The sequence below is a fragment of the Delphinus delphis genome, chromosome X (genome assembly GCF_949987515.2).
Source record: "Delphinus delphis chromosome X, mDelDel1.2, whole genome shotgun sequence".
NCBI classification, from domain to species: domain Eukaryota; kingdom Metazoa; phylum Chordata; class Mammalia; order Artiodactyla; family Delphinidae; genus Delphinus; species Delphinus delphis.
The window spans coordinates 108,248,708-108,267,195 of NC_082704.1; the positions used below are offsets into that span (position 1 = coordinate 108,248,708).

The window sequence follows — 18,488 nt, forward strand, 5'->3', positions numbered from 1 at the left end:
GAAAAAATCTTGGGAGATTCCAGCAGCCTTTGAGGAGTTGGATCTTCACTGGCAGGGAAGACATGCAATAGGACTCAGTCTGCTTTGCTTGGATGTTCATGATTTTTTCTTCTTCCTACCTGGCAGCCACAGTTTCTCAGCCACAGAAGTAGGTTGATTAGAAAAGCTTAAAAGCCACTTATAATAAAGAATATAGCAACGTGATAAAGGACATAAAACTTCCAGTTTCATTTCAAATAAGAAAATGTACTTTTAAAAAAAATGAGCAAACTAGAAACACACAAACACACACATCTAATTGGACATCTTGAAGATATACCATACTAGCAATTTCAAAAAATAGTATTTGAATTCATCTGTGATTATTTAACTTTCTCAGACTCTTAGGGAAAAATTTCATATTGCTTTTTTAGGTATTTTATAATAAGAAAAGTTATCAAATTTTATATTGTACATTACTATCTGTAGCAGTAGGAAATTTTAGAATTACAGAAAACTACTAACTGGGCTAATAACATTCAAAATATAAAACTGAACATTACTCTTTTCATTATTGAATCTAAATTGGTATAGAATAATATTGGCAAAATCTCACTATCCAGGTCAGTTAATTACTGGATTAAAATATCATTAAATATGTATTTCAAATGTATTAGGCCATACTTTAATGTAATTATTATATCATAACCAACCCCTAATGTCCCTGGTTATGAACGCAGGGACAGAAGGGGTAATTGCAGACTGCAAGTAACTTATACTTGTTTCAGCTAATTTAACAACTTAGCAAACCTTTTGTAGTAATAAAACTCAGATAATGTCCATTTCTCCACCTCTGTATATTGTCTGGTAAGAAGTTAAAAGCACTGCACAGACCACAATGCAGGCAATAGCAAGAAAAAGAGGACAGAGTAGGGTGCATTTAACGAAAGGTACCATTCTTGCACAACTATGCCTCTACTTGAACACAAAGAAGACAATCTGGTAATTGATCACATTATTAAGGAAGGCTACTTTCATGGAATTCAACATAATTTCCTGACAGAGAATGTCTCTATTATCATCCAAAATCAATTTGTAGGTTGTAGTAGCAGTCTGTCAAGGAACTGGGCTCCAATTGGCCCAACTGTTGTAGTAGGTAAAAGGGAGGAAGGGAGGTTGGAAAGTTAGTTTCTGTTGAACTCCTAATGTGTGCCTGGCATTGTGTTTTACATATCTTGTCTATCTGAAGGAAAGGAGTGAGTGAAGAAGTGGCAGTCAAGTGAAATTTCAACCCCACTTCTAATTTCAGTTCAGCTGAACCTACCCCAGTTACGTAAATTCTCACTTCCTCTCTTCTTCTCTACCCTTGGCTCCATGTAATCTCTCCCTGAATCCTGGGGTTTACTTACAGGATTATTAGAATTCCTCCCCTTTTGTTTGATAATTTTATAATTTGACTTTGGGGAGGGAGTATAATAAAACTGAAGTAAGAGCATGGGCCTTGTAGTCAGTGAGCTTTGAGCTCATTCAATCTCCACTTACACCTTCTTCATAGGATTATTGTGAGGAGTAAATGACATAAAATATGTAAACTACTTAACACGATGCTTGGCACACTGTAAGAACACAGTAAGTGCTGGCTATGTTTATTATCATTAAAAAGATAAAGTTAAATAGTTACCATGACTCACTTAAAACCGTAAGTCAGTTTCAGAGCAAAAACTGAAAGCAAGTTCTCCCAACCATCATTCTGTGTAGTTTTTAATATTTTAGAATATTCCTGTGATGCAAAGATGTGTTGACACATTCTCACAGTATATAAATATCACCAATCCATAGAGATTTTATTAGTTCACTTGAAGTCTTTTAAAGACTTTCATACACAATAGACATGAGAATCTTTGCTCCACAAAGAGTATCATTTTAACAATTTTTCATTAGAGACTAATCTCTATCCTCTTAGAATTGACCAACTGGAAATAGGTCCAACTATCCAACAGATGTCATATTTGTTAAGGTCACATTGTAGAAATGGAGGCAGCATGAACATTAGAAGAAGCAGCTGCTTTATCCCACTGCCCAAAATCCTCATCCTAGGGGACAAGAAACTTTACTCAAGACAATCGCTTTGTATAGTTTCTAGTAATGAGAACTTATCATCAAAATTGTCATAGTGTAGACAGGCTCTGTCGATTACCAATAGTCTCCATTAATTAGTATTAACTAACAATAATTAGTATTAACTTTACACCCACACGTTTAATTTTCCAAACTTTCATTAACTTTTATTCACTTAGATAATGAACTCATTGAAGAAACATCAGAACTTTAATTATCAGTGTTCAGGAGCCTCTCCAAAATATGACAAACTTCTCAGTTTATTCAAAACCAAAATTGAAATAGCATCTGCCTTAATATCAGAATCACCAAGAAAGATCAGACTTTACACATGAGTCTTCTTACCCCCAAAATACAGCCTTTCTTCTAGGACTAGAACATGCAAAACCAAATTTAGTTTAAAGGTACAACAGGAAATAATTACTCACTCTGAAGAGTTAGTGAGCCATAAGCAGAATATTTACCAGGAAAAAAACCCCACTTTCTTTTAAAATGAGGATTATTAATCAATAATCAGATTATTTAAATTTTAACTTCATTTTTAAAAAAACTTTATACTTTATTTTGGCAGAGATAGATCAACTGAGACAGAAAATAGTCCAAAGTGAAAATCAGATGATGTTCATTTTCTCAATCTAAGATTAAGAAAAATTGCCCTTGAAAATCTACCATAGGCACAGAATGCCATTGTCATTCTTAGCTAGAAAGGGAGTTGTGAGGTTCATAGAGCAAAAAAATTTTATGAACTTATTTAGTTAAGTGCCAATAGTTTTAAAACTTAAACTATAGTCCTCTTTTGGGAAATGAAAAGCCAATTCAGCTATTCCAATTTAAAATTTAAAAACTGACATTAAAATAAACCAATCTGCCAGACACTTTAATGAACAAATCAATGTTAAAGTAGATGAATGAATGTATGCTGTCACAAAACATATCTACTAGGTAATTTGGTAATTTATAAAATGAAACTTAAAAGTTATATCAAGAAAAGGTTGAATTTGTATGCACTGTCACTTTAATTTCTATTCCAAAATGATCACCCCAGTTCATAGGGTTATATTATCCTGCACCTGTCCATATAGAAATGTACATCTAAACTCAGCCACCACCAATATTTCCTCATGTTCGTTTAAAACTATGCCTTACATTTCTTCAGATAATTAAGAAAAATAGTCAGTTATTTTTAAAAAGGCTATTCAATTATTTTGTACACAAACAGGCCTTTCATTCCACTGGTATTCTTTCAAAGCTTTAGGCAATCTTTATATTAGTGTCTCCCACTGACTTGTAAGGTAATTATACATACCACAGTCTGATGATTAACTTGAATCACTTCATCACCAGCATGGATTTTCTTGCACCGATCTGCAGGTGACTAAATTTAACATAAAGGAAATGATAAAGAGCATAAATTTTATCAGTCATTTCTCCTCTATGGAAACACTACAGTAAGTTCACCCTTTTAAATTAGATCAAGAGTTAATTATAATCTTCAAGAAAATAAACTAGCAAAAATGGTTACTAATATTTGATATACTATTTGTATTCTATGTATAACTAATGACAGAAAGCAGGAATGTAAAACAATATATAGGTATTTATGTTGTAAAAGACCAGTATGTTTCTGACAGCATTAAGGGAAAATGATAACTGCACACTTTAAACAGACAACCCTCTCAGGCTCTATTGGGCAACTGGTTCAAAAATATATATGTTAAAACATTATCTTTTAAACATTGATCTTTTTCATTTAATACAAATAATTCACATTAACATCAGCAAACAAGTATTTTCAAGTACATGCTTATGATCAGCATCAAAGCTTTGTCAACTAATGATGAAATTGCTAATTTATTTCATCATTAATACCATCAATCCTGAATAAATGAGAAAAGCAAATTAAAAGATGGATTGCCACTAGTTAAAAGTTATATTATATAATATTCTCTCTCTAAGTATCTAACTACAAGAGAACCCTATTTCTTATGTTTCATACACTGTAACGTATAGGCAAATAAAATCACATTAAATAAACTAAAATGCCAGCATTTCTACAGGATGTAACAATTTTATCATTTTTTTCCTTTACTCCCCAAAGACATTAAAAACAAAAACAAGCAAAAAACAACTTTGGTAAGCTAATGTTGACAAGTTTTATGAAGTCTTTAGGAAACTAAAATGAGATTTAAGACAGAAATTTTATAATATTGTAGGTATGGATAATGAATTTAAAATTCTATTCTTTATTTTCCCTCTAGTGACTATCGATTATTGATTATGCATATTTTAGACGTTTTAATGATAATATGCATATGGACTTTTGAATATACAGAAAATGTGTTTTTATGAAAAAATATATTCGTGTATTCATATGTGTGTTAAGTTATCAAACACAACTATAAATACTGTAATATTACTCATTTGTATCTACTGAAAGGTAAAGAAGAATGATATGGTGATGCAATCTGCATAGTAAAATGCTACTTTTGAGACACTGGAATAGGATTTTCTTTAAAAGTGATTTCCAGTTCCTTTAGTTTTTATTCATTTCCAATTTCCAATTATTTCCAAAATAAATAAGTCTTAAAACAATCAAGTTAACGAATTAAAAAATTCCCAATAAAATTATTTGCTAGAGGCTGGAAACCGAGATTAGATGGTATCTCAGGGAATTCCAGTTACTGAAGTAATAACACATACAATTAAGAGGGTAGTTCAAAGCATACAATTAAGAGGGTAACACATACAATTAAGAGGGTAGTTCATCCAGGATGTGAACCCAACTCTAAGAATAGTGTCATAACAAGAAAAAACAAGTATTTATTTTACAGCAACTACCAAATCAAACAAGTACCATGTAACATTTCTGAAAAGTTCCTAAACCGAGCTGTAACTATAGAGTCAGTTCCTGTGCTTTTGGCTCACAATTGATCTTTCAAAAGGACAGTATGAAAAAAAAAATCAAGCTAATGGCTCTAAGTCATGATGTAAAAGAAAATGATAGTTGGTACATAAAATTCAAAGAAACTGAAACAACTTTTTGCACAGATGAGTAAAAAAGGAAGTAATTCATACAAACTATAGACTTTCAGTGTTAAAAGAGCTATTTTATTCAAACCCCTCATTTTACATAGGAGAAAACTAAGAAACTAGGGCACAGCAAAGCAAAATAACTTACCCACTTAGTGAGCAGCTTTACTAAGACTCAACACAGATCTAATGATAAATGACTGAGGGTACCAAAAATAATAAAATATTTTCAAGAAAGAAGAATTAAATGATAACTCTTAATATATGGTTTATATCTGAACTACTCATAGAATTAATCTTTCTTTGGTCACTCATCCATTTATCAAATATTACTGAGTAATATAAGCAATGCATATAGCGCTCAAGTTTTTTTTACAGACTCCATACAACATACAGAGATATGTTCCTATCAATTCTTCAAGATACAGTTAGTTCAAAATGACCATTTCTGTGATTCCTTCCCTGATTTCACTTGGCAATATTTACTATTTTTTCCGTTGTCTATCTATGCAAATTTCACTACCTGTTTACACAGATAAACCCCTACTTTTACTCCTTAGGGGCAGCAAGCTACTTTAACTTAAAAATTGTTTCAATACCTAGTCCTAAGCCTGGAACACAGCAGACATGAGGCAGAGGTTTGTTAAATGAACAAATGAATAAACAAAGTATCAGGGGAATGTACACACCAATGAGAATGATCAATCAGCGACAAGAGCATAGTTTATGCAGCATCTCACTGCATTTAAAAATTTTAAATAGTTGACAATATGCATATAACTGATATTCTTGATCCCATATAACTCTCTTATTTAATATCAATGTGAAGCCAGTAAAACAATCCAACTGCAATGTATATTATGTTTCACCATTCACAAGAAACTAAGTGAAGCGGAGGGGGAAAAAAATCAATAAATGATTAAAGTAATAGGTGAATCAGGTGAAAAGAATGTTGTCTTTTTTAAAAGAAAATGCTGGTAAAATGTTGAGAACAATAATAACTTGAGATTAACTAATTCCACCTCAGCCTTCTTTGAAGGAACATGGTATAAACATGCAACTTGTCAGAATTTCTAAAAGAAAAAATTTCAAAGCTCAGAACCTGCTTAAGAGAGTGGGATGGAAATCTGGGACAACCAAATGCAGAAAAAATGACTTACTATGCAATTCAAATCTATTACACTGATCGTGTTAATGTCCAACACAATCACTTCACATTTCTGTAGCTCTTTCTTTATAGCATAGTATTTCATATTTATTAGCTTATTTGATTTTCACAACAACCTAGTGAGGTATATAGTGCAGATGATATATTATTTGATATATTATTTCCAATTTACAGTTGAGGAAATTAAAGCAATGATAGGGTAAATGACTTGCCAAATATTACACTGCCATTAAAATGCAAAATTGGGTGTAGGGCCTAGGCCTAGGGACTCTGACCCACTGCTTGCAGTGGTTCTCAAACTGGAGCATGTCTCAGAACCACCTGTTAAAACAGAATCTCTTATTAAGAAACAGGCTGGTCTCCAGAGCTAATTCAGTGGGTTTGGGGTGGGGCATTCCCAAGGGAAGCTGATGCTTCTGGTCCAGGGACGGACCTCACTGTGAAAACACACTGATCTATACCATGCTGCCCCTCCACTGAATTAAGTTTAATTATACTTCAAGTATTCAGAAAGCCTGACTTATCTGATGTTTCTTTCTTACATGAGGTAAGTTTCCTAATAAAACTAAACTGTGTGACAGATGGAAGTGGATTCTTTTAGATGTCACAATAACTTGTCACGAATCAGAAAATACTTAACAAAGACAAATCTCTGGCTGTGAACAAAAAACATCCGATTTACTTCAGGTAAACAGCTATTCTAAACTAACTAAAATGACTGAAATTCTCCCCAAAAAAGCACTTACTAACTAAATATGTCTTTTTAATTTTATACCCTAATCTGTCATGTCCTCAGAAGTCAACCTCAATTATGTGAGTTACATAAGTTGTTTAACAATAAAAGGAAAAACACACACCAAAATATGAAATGTTAGAATACTTACATTTTCTGTAGTTCCAGTAATTACATGGAGGCCATCATATGTTGATTTAATATACATACCCTAAGAAAAAGACAGCATAGAAAAATAAGTGAAGCAACTGAAATATTTTCAAGTATATTATAACCTCATTTACAAAAAAAAAAAAAAAAAGCCCTATCAAATTAGAATTGCCATTGCCCCAGGGATGAATCCATGATCCAATAAGGCTGTCTTTAAACTGGTAAGAAATTCCTCTTTGAATGTTCTGGCTTCTAAAGTTTGCCTGAAGAAGCCTGTACTCAGCATAATCAAATGATTTCTTGAAAAGTGAATTAATTGCCTATGAAACTTACAAAATGCAGCATGGTAATTCAATATCCTGAAGGAAGAACACACCTCACTCCCCTCAAAATCCATACTACATGTTCTGTGGCAAAATAAAAGTTACAATGGGAAATTCAAATATTGGGATGTTATTAGCTTATTATACTTGATTCATATTACAAAATAAAAAGTAGGTTTCTCCAGAGCCAATACAGAACTACTGGAGACAGAAGAATGATAAAATATTGTTTATGTAAAATTTTTTTTCCGTCCCTCTTTTGTGGTATCCTACATTTTCTGCCTTAATTTCTTATTGATGAAGTTTTAATAATTACATCCAATCATCTCTATATCAATCATTAAGAGGTGGAATTCCCTGGCGGTCCAGTGGTTAGGGCTCTGTGCTCACTGCTGAGGGCACGGGCTTGATCCCTGGTCGGGGAACTAAGATCCTACAAGCCTCACAGTGTGGCCCCCACAAAATTTTTTTTAATTCTAAACAAAAATTAAAAAAAATAATTCGGGGGTAATGTGTGGCAACCCCTCCTCCCAACAAAGAAGGTGAGAGTCCATTTCCATTTAAATAAAGCGACTTTAGAGAAAGCTTCATTAAAGTTTAAAGATTATCCAGAAACCTTCAAATTGTGCAAGCTTTAAGAGCAAATGAAAGCTTTAAATTATGCATAGTGACAGAACCTTAAAAGAAAAAATATCACAAGAAAGTATTCACATTTTAAATATTGAAATATTTTCACTTAAGTAAATCAGAAAAAAAATGGATGATTCTGTGAATGGACTTTTTTCCTGTCTAAGGACGATTCTGTTACTTTAAATTCTCTTCGGGTAAAAATTAACTGAGTTTTACGTCAAAAGTGCTTTGCATCTCAAAATATTGACTTCAAAAATTAAAAAGTACTAATTTTAATAAAGTTGAAGTCTGAAACATAAGGGACTTAATAACTAACAACAATCATTTCAGAAAAAGCATATGTTTTAACAATTATATGAAGTAGACAATTACTATGTTAATTTCCTATAACTTTATGTCAATTATATATTTCTATACCTGAATATACATGTGTTTTCACTGAAAATAAGTAACAAATAAAAACAAGAATCACTAAGTTCATGGCATGGAACTATTAAGAAGTCATTGAGTAGGTTTTAATTCTGAAAAGTCATTTTAGTAATGTCATATGTCTAAGATGTTGGTACCAATTAGAAAAATGGCTAAGCCCGGATCTCTGATGTGAAACAAAATGAATGTAATTTAAAAGATGTTAATTTATCTGTGAATTCTATTGTGCTAAGGACTGTTTTAAGTGTTTGACATTTATTTCACAATAGCCTGTGTGGTACAAACTGTCATTATCTCTGTTTCAGAAATAAGGAAACTGAGGAGTCTGCCAAAGGAGGTGAAGCCAGGTTTCAAGCCCAGGCAATCTGACTCCTAACCACACTCTCTACCATGAGGCTCCTAATTTACAGATTTATTAACAAGAGCGTTGTACACCTTCACTTTTCTTATTAGAACATAATATTTGGAAACTAGATATTGAGTCAAACATTCACTGTTTAACATCTATTCTAAAAAGACTAAGACCTCTCTAGCACACGTATACTACGTGCAAAGCGGTTATAAAGAGTAACTGGGTTTGATATTTTACAAATTTATTTAAATCACCCATCTCTTCTGACAATTATAAGCAAAAGCTTATTATATTATTCTCCACACTTCTTTCAACACTGTGCATTACTGATTATGAATTAAGGTGTTGGACAAGAGCTCTATATAATTTCTTAAATGATTGGGTCATAGAGAAAGTCTAGTCTCCTAAGATAAATGTTTAGAAAAGTCATTATATTCATTGGGATCATAAGAACTCATGAAGATAATCTAGTTATGACTAATGAAATAAAATTCCTATGTAATTACTGCACATACCAGGAACTTTCAAAATGGCAATTGTAAGATAAAGCAAGTATCTATTAGTTATAGGAAGAGGATTTCATCATTATTTATATATAATTAAATGTTATGTAATTTATACTAAAGCTAATTTTTTTCAGATGAACAAAAATATTTTTTAAATGCTTAAGTAAAGAAGGATAGAGCTATGTATAGAGTTCAGTTCTAGCAACTTCATAGCTATGAGCAATAAAATAGAAATAAAGCACATCTTTAAAATGCCACAAAGACTGAAGATATTTTGTTTTACGCAGTATTTTCATTTCTAACCTCAATAAACCATTAGTTGTAACTGCTTTTAATAATCAAGACTGACTTCTTCAGCTTTTTTATCTCCCTCTGGTAGCACTAATGAGAAAAATGGCCAAAAGTCAGGAACCAAAAGAAAGTAAGAGAAGAAACAAGTTGCTTGGATCAGTTTCAAACTAATCATCTTCTGAATAATGAAGAGTCCACAGAAATACATCTGATCACTTGGTCACCTCTGAGAAAGGGTCAAACAGCAGGAGGACATGTAATTCAAATGGCTCTTTTTCTGGAACTGAGATAAATCTGGTCTTCCATTTCATCAAAATCTTCATTCTTCCTTCTTGCATTTTTTTAAACCAATTAATTAATTCTGGAGCTGACTCCAACAGCTCCCTCTCTTCTGTTCAGCTTGCCAAAATGACATTTGCTTCACCGTCTCCAAATGTCGGTTAACCAACGGGAGCCAAAGCCACCTCACAGTCAAGGCAATGGAAGAAGGCATATTTGGAGATAGTCCAAGTGCCTAAACAGCAAAAGAACTCTCTGAGGCAAAGAGGCTTCCCCAAGGATGCTCCCCAAGCCCTTTCCTCTCTATTCAACCTCTCTTGGCTCTGATCTAGTTTTGATATGTTCCAATAGCTCTCATTTTCCTTCCTTTAACTTTCTGCTAATTATTGTTGTTTAAAAGCATTTTAGAAGCTAGTTTGATATATTTTAACCATTACTAAGAACATTTCCCACCATTCCTTATAATGCTCAGGACTGTCAAAACTAAGACATTCTACGAGATTTGACTAATTAGGTAGAAAGCTGATGAACAATCTATCCAGTTTATCAGTGCAAGAACAAAGCAGTTACCTTTTACCTATGTGAGATGTTCTGTTTTGAAAGAGCCAGAAGACTGTCTGCAGATGTTTTAAGCTGATTAAACTTCATTAAAGCTTGGTATTCTCCCACGTCTTTCTATTTCTTTCCTTCATTTAAACACTTCCTATGGCTAAGTACATGCTAAATGCTACCAAAATCCTCAAATCTATTTCAAATGTGACTGACTAAACTTACTTAAAGGTGGCTGATTTTTAAAACGATGCCTTGAGTAACTCGTATAAAATTTCCATTTAGTCATCTCCCCTTTAACATGAATCACAAGAAATGGTTTTACACTTAACTCTTTTTATTAATATTCAACATGTTAGCCTTTTCTTTTCCTCCCTTGGAATTATTTTCCCAATGAAGTGTTGCTGATTGTCCTTTAAAATGGATTTCTCTAAGTAGTTCTAGTTTTAAAGTCATCCTCCTAAACGTCTCATACCTCCCTTTAGCAATCCCAAGTTTAAATGTGGGATAATGGAATAAACTTTGTTAAGTTGTACCTCATTTAGATTTACCTGGATTTAAACCCTGCCTCTACTGTATATTACCTCTATGTCATACACGGCAAACTGGTAAGGACCTGTGAGTAGGTAAGGATACCTACTCTATAGAGTTGTGAGGATGATACCCGGAAAATGGTAGGCACTCACTTGTTCTCTTTTCTCTACCAGCTGTCTGCCAGACTAACTGAATCAGGTGCTTAGCATTTTAAGTTCATGACTATTTCAAAGAGCAGACCCAGCTCTATGTACTTGAAATTTAAAAAATGAAAGACCTGTCCAGGGCTATACCTTCACTGAAAATGAAAATCAAGCTTTCATCTAGTCCATTAATGAGCAATGTGTTGACTCACTTCACATGGTTATTTTCCCCCCATTATTTCAGTGGTCATTAGAGGGAAAAAAACAGGCTCTTTTCTTAGAACAATACCATCCTCAGAACTGCAAACTCACAGAGCTAGAGGGAGCTTTAAAGAGGATCTAGTCCATCCCTTCCTACCCCCAACATTCTACAGATGGAAATATCAAGGCCAAGGAAGTTAAATTTACTCCCTCACCTGCCCCAGATCACACTCACAGCTCTATTTTATGTAAGTGATTTGTATCCAGGTTTTCTATCTCCTAATCTAATTAGTTCATAATTTCCCACTCTGCAAATCATGCTTAGAGAGATTTCTTTCCTTCAGAACTACTGCAAGGGTAGATATTGAAAGGAAAATCTTTAATACTATGGGTGGAAAGATGCTTTAAATAAAACTGGACGTTGTAAATGTGACCAAAAAGAATAGTAAGAATTTAAATCATAAATATTACTTCAAATAAGTTTATAAACATTAAAATAAAAATTTTAAACTAATCAAAGATATAACATAGATATAACACTTATAGGTTACAATGATGACATACTTTGTCTATGTCTGAGATGCTGAGTTCCATCTTTCCAGGAAAATACAGATAAAAGCCACAAAAAGACAAGGAGCTACAGTTACCCAAAAGTAATTTGTTAAGTAACAGGAGAAAAGTCACTCTATAGAATAGAGGGCTTCAAACCAAAAACTCACTGGTGACCAACAAAGGCTTTGCCCTCGGAAACAGTTATACACACACACACACACACACACACGCACGCGTACGCACACACGCACACACACACACACACATATAAGGCTGAAGAAGAAAGGCCACATAAAAAGTTAAACCTGCATAGAGATCTTTAAGAATATATTATCTGAATTAAGTTGTTAACACTAGTTTTCAAGATTCCTACTTTCTAAAACATCATTAATAGTATCCTTGGAAAATTCACCTCTAGGGAGAAAGTAGAAACGCTATAGCAACAAACTAACATGTAATAGTTGTGTAGTAGGTAAGATATTCTACAGCCAGTTTCTTGTTTTTTGTCTCTCCCTCATTAATATTAATATTATATGCTTTCTTTCTAGAGGCTCATTAAAGGAAAAGCTCTCCCTTGGGTTAAATTTAGAACCAATACAATTTTTCATCAGGTGAACAAAATATAGAAGATGATTATCTTTATTATGACATAATAAAAAATACATCTCATAGATGTTAGCCTAGTTTTAGCAATATCCACCTGCTTACTCACCCTTAAAAGAAAGAGTAGAATTATAAAGAATATCAGGTTTGTTTAGCTTACACAACCTAAGGGAAGAGAGACCTATTAAAACTGGAACAAACAAAAGCAAAATAAACAAAACACTCATTTTCATGGGCAGGTGGTTCTTATTATAAAACTCATAACTTAAACTTCCTTTAAACCTAAGGAACTTTAGTAGGGGGTGAAAATGTAACTAAAGCTAATTTATTTAGCAAAGTAAACAGGATAATTCAGAAATCACCATTTTAAATTCTCTTTCATTTTCATTTACCTTTATAAAACTTCTTATCATGACTGACTCCCACTACCTCAATTCCTCTAGGGAAAAAAACCCCCAAACCATTCAAAGCTTGTTAAAATTCATGGATTCTCATGTTTGGGGACTGCTCTGCCCATACCATTAGCTGTCTGTTGATGGGTGGTGGCTTTGATAAACATGGTATCTCTTACCAGCCCTTCACTTGGTTTGATGTTTGCCAGCTGAATCACTTCAAGGTGGGCAGACTGCGAAACTAGAGGATCTGATGACAGGGATATGATGTGGTCACAGACTCCAGAAAGAGTTTTACACTGAAAGCAAAAAAACAAAAAGCAAAAAAAATTTGGTAAATACATGTTGTAAGTAACATATAAATCACTTTTTATTATAACATTTTTTACAAGGAAAAATAAAAAACAGTAGAAGAAAGTAGTTTGCATTTTATTCTATGAAGTCTGTATGAAAAAGGTATTCAGGTTAAGAAATACCCACACATAAAGCACACCTATATTCTAAATTATGGATATAAGAACTACATATCAAAATATTCAAGAAAGTTATGGTTATGTTTTGTTTCTATTATTTGATTCATCAGACCTAAAATAAAACGATTATTTCTAAACAATCTTAGTAATCTGAAAACTTCTTGATGCCAACCGTTAGATGGAAGTGAATTCAATAAGTTCAAAAACCTTGATGGTTTTTACTTCATGATCAGAAAAGTTTAGAAAACAATCCAGCCAAAATCCAGGGAAGATGAATCTTCCAAATCTGCTCGGTGAACTCCTCCCACTCATTTGTCTAGACTCTCTTGCTCAAGGTTACCTTTCCAAGCTCCCCCTTACCTCCGGGCAAAGTTTGGCACTCCCTCAATCCTGCTTTCTCAATGTTCTATGAACAGTCTGAAATTGTATGATAACTTCATTCTGAAGCTCTCTAAGGCAGGGACCATGTCCTACTCATCTCTGACTTCTCTTCCTCCCCTACCCCTGGTAGACAGATCCTAGAACATATTAAGGCAATTAATATGAGTTGAATAAACTGAAGAGCAAATGAGCTTTAACAATTAGTAGACTCGCTTGATTGAGGACAGAAAGCTAGTGCTTTAGTTAGTATAAATCTATTCATGCTGATAGAGAATAATAGATTTAATGTATGTTACATCCATAATAGTATGGTTAAGACTGAGACATGGTAAAATCATGAAGAAAGTAGAACATAAGTGAATGAAGCTTGGAATATACTGTTCTAAAATGTTCTGGCCCTTGGATGCTTCACAGACTCTCATTTACTTACTGAAGCCTGGTTGTCCAACATTGGAAGTTGTTTTATTTTGTTTTTGTTTTCTTGCCTTTACTGTAGGAGGAGCTACAATTTTGCAGCACTCAAGGTGTCACCTTGTATTCATCTCCAACATGTTACATTTGTTCTTTGACCACTGCATTACTCTACTGTAAGGGAGAGAGTCCCCTCCTTCTGGTCAGGACTCTTTATTTGCTGCATTCTGTACATGGTCCATGGCCTCAGTCTTTGCTGGGCTCAGCTTCATCACCCCACAGAAACTGCCAGGCTAAACTTCTCCCCCTTCTTGCAGTCCTGCTCTTTGCTTTTCACGGCTGCACTTTTATTGTGGCTATCAGCTCCTAAGGACAGACAGTGGACAGCATGCAAAGCACATGGGCTTGGTATGAAGATATGTAGGCAATCACCACACTGGCGTGTCTGTGAGCAAGTTGTTTTATATCCTTGAGGTTTAGTTTACACATGTAGAAAATGGGGTAATAAAGATTACTTTACATGGTTTGCATGACTAATCAGGATAATGTATATAAAAAAAAGTCTGATATGGTTCCTATCCAAAGAAGACACCAAATAAATGCTTATTCTCCCCTGTTGCTTTCCATAAGCTCAAAGGGCTCAGCTCTTACTCATGGGATGAATTATGTCATATTCTTAATGCCATGGCCTTGCTGACCATCTTACAATGACCAGTAATCACACTGCACGGTCATGATGGAGAGTTCACATCTCTTTACTCTCTCTGATATTCAAGTTTCAGTGCTCTCAAGAGATACAATGAAGGTAATTACCCTGAAGAGCTGCTAAGCAAAGTGCCAACAGGAAGACCACCTCTCAGAAATAGGGAACCTTACAGGGCCAGCCTCATGGGCATGTGACCTGTGCACAAGGGCCTGCATTTAGCATTATGCTTTGCTGGTGCCATTTTGGAATTCTTAATTGTTTTTGAACAAGGGGCTCCATATTTTCATTTTGCACTCCCATATTATATAGCCCATCCTGGGACCCCAGTCTCTGTGTGTGTGTGTGGTTTTATTTTTATTTCTCTTGAAAATATTCATCAGCAGCCACGGGGGAAAAGACAGAATGGCAGCACTTTACAAAATCTGGCTACAGTTCAAATTGCTACTGTTTGGCAAGAAGAAAAACAATTTGGGGCAGATTTAAATCTTTTAACTATTCTTTTCCTTCCATATGTGGTTTCATTTTCATTCTTATTTTCTCTTTATCTCAAGGGGGTGGAAAACAATGCTAATGTGAAGGGTTTCTATATAGGATACTTAAATTGCATGATAATCTGAAAATTAGTAAATCAGTATGCTAAAAAGAACGCTTTGTGGTTTCTACAAACTGGGGCATATTTCGAAAGAGTCCAACGTATAAATAAATAGGAAGGTAATGGATATACAAAAATGGCTCAACATGTGTGCATTACAACACTCAGGGCCTCATATAACACGCTGGTAATGAGCAATAGTAGCTCTCCTATTCAAGCACTGGAAGCACTTAAAAGTGGAGTAGAAGGAAGAAAGGCAGAAATACTACATTGTAGGTGTTTTTACAAAAAAAAAAAACCAATTAAATCTACTGTATTAAGTCGCAAATCATTTTTCCAGATTTCTCTTCTTGAGTAATTTTGTTTGCCAAATGTCTGCTATGTGCTAAGTCTGCCAGGAATACGAAAGATGAGCAAAACACTGACTTTACCAGCGAAGCTATCATGATTTAATAGATTAAAGATTTTGGAAAAAATAATAGAAAGACTTAGAAAAGAAACCCCATTAGAACCTTGCTGCCCGTTTTAGAGATAATGTACCAGAATCTTTATACTGTAGCAATTTGGCACTTGGCTAAATAAGCCAATTAGAAGGGGTATAAAATGGCCTGGCTTTAAATGCTAATTCTATACTCATTACTGTATCATACATCAAGCCACTGCAGGAAACCACATTAAGGGTACTACAGCAAAGTTCCAGGGAAGTTATTTATTTTTATTTATTTATTTACTTATTTATTGAACTTGAAGTAGGGTTTAGAACTTCTTTTTCTTTTTTTATACAATTTTTAAGGGTTACTTTCCACTTACAGTTATTACAAAACATTGGCTATATTCCCCTTGTTGTACAATACATCCTTAAGCCTATCTTACACCCAATAGTTTGTACCTCCCACTCCCCTACCCCTATACTGCCCCTCCCTCTTCCACTGGTAACCACTACTTTGTTCTATATATCTGTGAGTTGGCTTCTTTTTTGTTATATTCACTGGTGTGAATGAAAAATGTTGCCTGCCATATCAGCAAAAAAAGGATGCTGAGGCCACCAAGCCAACAGCCACTACTGCTGCCCCCCAACAGTGAGCCCTGAGGGAACTCAGAATGGAGACAAATGGGCTGCCCACTACCAAGCCCTCAGCCACTGCAGCCATCCTCAAAGGTGCACCCTGAGGTGACTTGGGATGGGAAAGAACAGGATACTGGCCTTATTAGATAGCTAAGGTGCATATCAAAAGAATGATTTCAATGAGCCGAGGCTCTTATATCTTCCCGTACATAGAAAAGTACTAAATTCATTAACTTGAGATGTCTGGTTTTCTTAATTAACATATTTTTATGTTCCCACTACCTGGTCTTTGTTGCAAAAACCCATGTATACCCTGGCCCCTCCCTTACCTCTTCGGAACAGTCCCTCAGAGATATCTGAAAGGCTGCCTCTAGGGCTTGAGTCCTCAGAAACTCTGCCAAATAAACATAATTCTCAGCTTTTAGATTGTGTATTTTTTTCAGCTGACACTAGTTTGTTGTATTTTTTAGATTCCACATATAAGTGACATCGTAGAGTATTTCTTTCTCTGTCCAACTTATTTCATTTAGCACAATGCCTTCCATATCCTTGTAAAAAGTGAATTTTTTCCTTCAGTGAATTTGTGATATTATGTTGTTTTAAAACACAGTATTATCTATTGCTACCTAATAGTCCAGAAAAAGAAATTAACTATAATATAGCAAGAAAAATATATTCTTTATTATTAAAAGTTAACATCAACATTATACCATGTGTCCCGCACAACGCTAAATAGTTCATTATTTCATGTATCCTTTTAACAACTTCCTGAAGTAGGTAGTATTATAGCCAGTTTAGCAGATGAGAAAGCAAGGCTAAATAAATAGACAAAGGTCATTGCCTTGGCCCAAAAAAAACCCCAAAAGCCAACTTGAATCCTTAATCATTATGCTTACCATCTCTTACTTCGATCCTTGAATCTCCATTTGTTTCTGATCAATTTCATTTTTGTATTGTTTAAAAGCTATGTCAGTATTAAATGGATGTTGTATAACATGTTTAAACTACACAGTATAATGAAATATACGGTGAGCCTGCAAGTGTTCTTGCAATTTAGAATACAGTTTAGATAAGGACTAGTAGATCTGAGACTATGAAAGACACAGCTCTCTGGGAAAATTTGAAATTTTAGCAGCAAAAGGACAACTCTTTTCTAGCGAGAAGATAACTGGTAACCACTTGTATAAAGGGGATTCTTCTGCTATTTTTGCAATATAAATACCAAAGGGTTTTAAATTCTATTTATCTTTAGTTCTAAAAGCAGAAGGAAATTTTTTTTTTTTTTTTTTTTTTTTGCGGTACGCGGGCCTCTCACTGTTGTGGCCTCTCCCATTGCGGAGCACAGGCTCCAGACGCGCAGGCTCAGCAGCCATGGCTCACGGGCCCAGCCGCTTTGCGGCATGTGGGATCTTCCCAGACCGGGGCACGAACCCGTGTCCCCTGCATCGGCAGGCGGACTCTCAACCACTGCGCCACCAGGGAAGCCCAGCAGAAGGAAATTTTTAAATTTTAAATTAAAGTCTAGTAAATAATATGTCTTTAGTAAAGTTAAAGGGAACATAAAATGGCAATGAGTATTATAACTGATCCTCTGGATTCTGTTTATACTACCCAAAATGGTGACAAAGGATTTGTGACTGAATAGCAGTTAACAGAGGGCTAGCTATGACTTAAGAAACTTTTAAAACAAAAGAGTGTCATGGGCTGGATTTAATGGTATTGTCTTGTTTTCCTCTCCAGTTGTTTATATTAATTTCAAATATGAATTAACATTAATTATAGAGCATATTCTCAGGAAGAAATGGGACGTTTTCATACTCTGTTCTGTATACATACTATATTTTATATAGGTTTGCATACAGTGTATGGCTGGTTCACCCAAATCTAAAAGTTCTTA

The 18,488-nt window shown here is 34.4% G+C and overlaps 1 protein-coding gene across 8 annotated transcripts in view; it reads right to left on the bottom strand.

Annotated features, from left to right (window-relative positions):
* The window catches only part of CNKSR2 (connector enhancer of kinase suppressor of Ras 2), a 258,494-nt gene that overhangs the window by 131,926 nt on the left and 108,080 nt on the right, over positions 1-18,488 (bottom strand). For all 8 annotated transcript variants that reach the window (XM_060001666.1, XM_060001667.1, XM_060001665.1 and 5 more), the window contains 3 exons: positions 13,142-13,261; positions 7,180-7,239; positions 3,404-3,472 (listed from right to left, as the gene is read on the bottom strand). In XM_060001666.1, the coding sequence (XP_059857649.1) occupies positions 3,404-3,472; positions 7,180-7,239; positions 13,142-13,261 (249 nt within the window). The remainder of the gene's footprint in view (positions 1-3,403; positions 3,473-7,179; positions 7,240-13,141; positions 13,262-18,488) is intronic.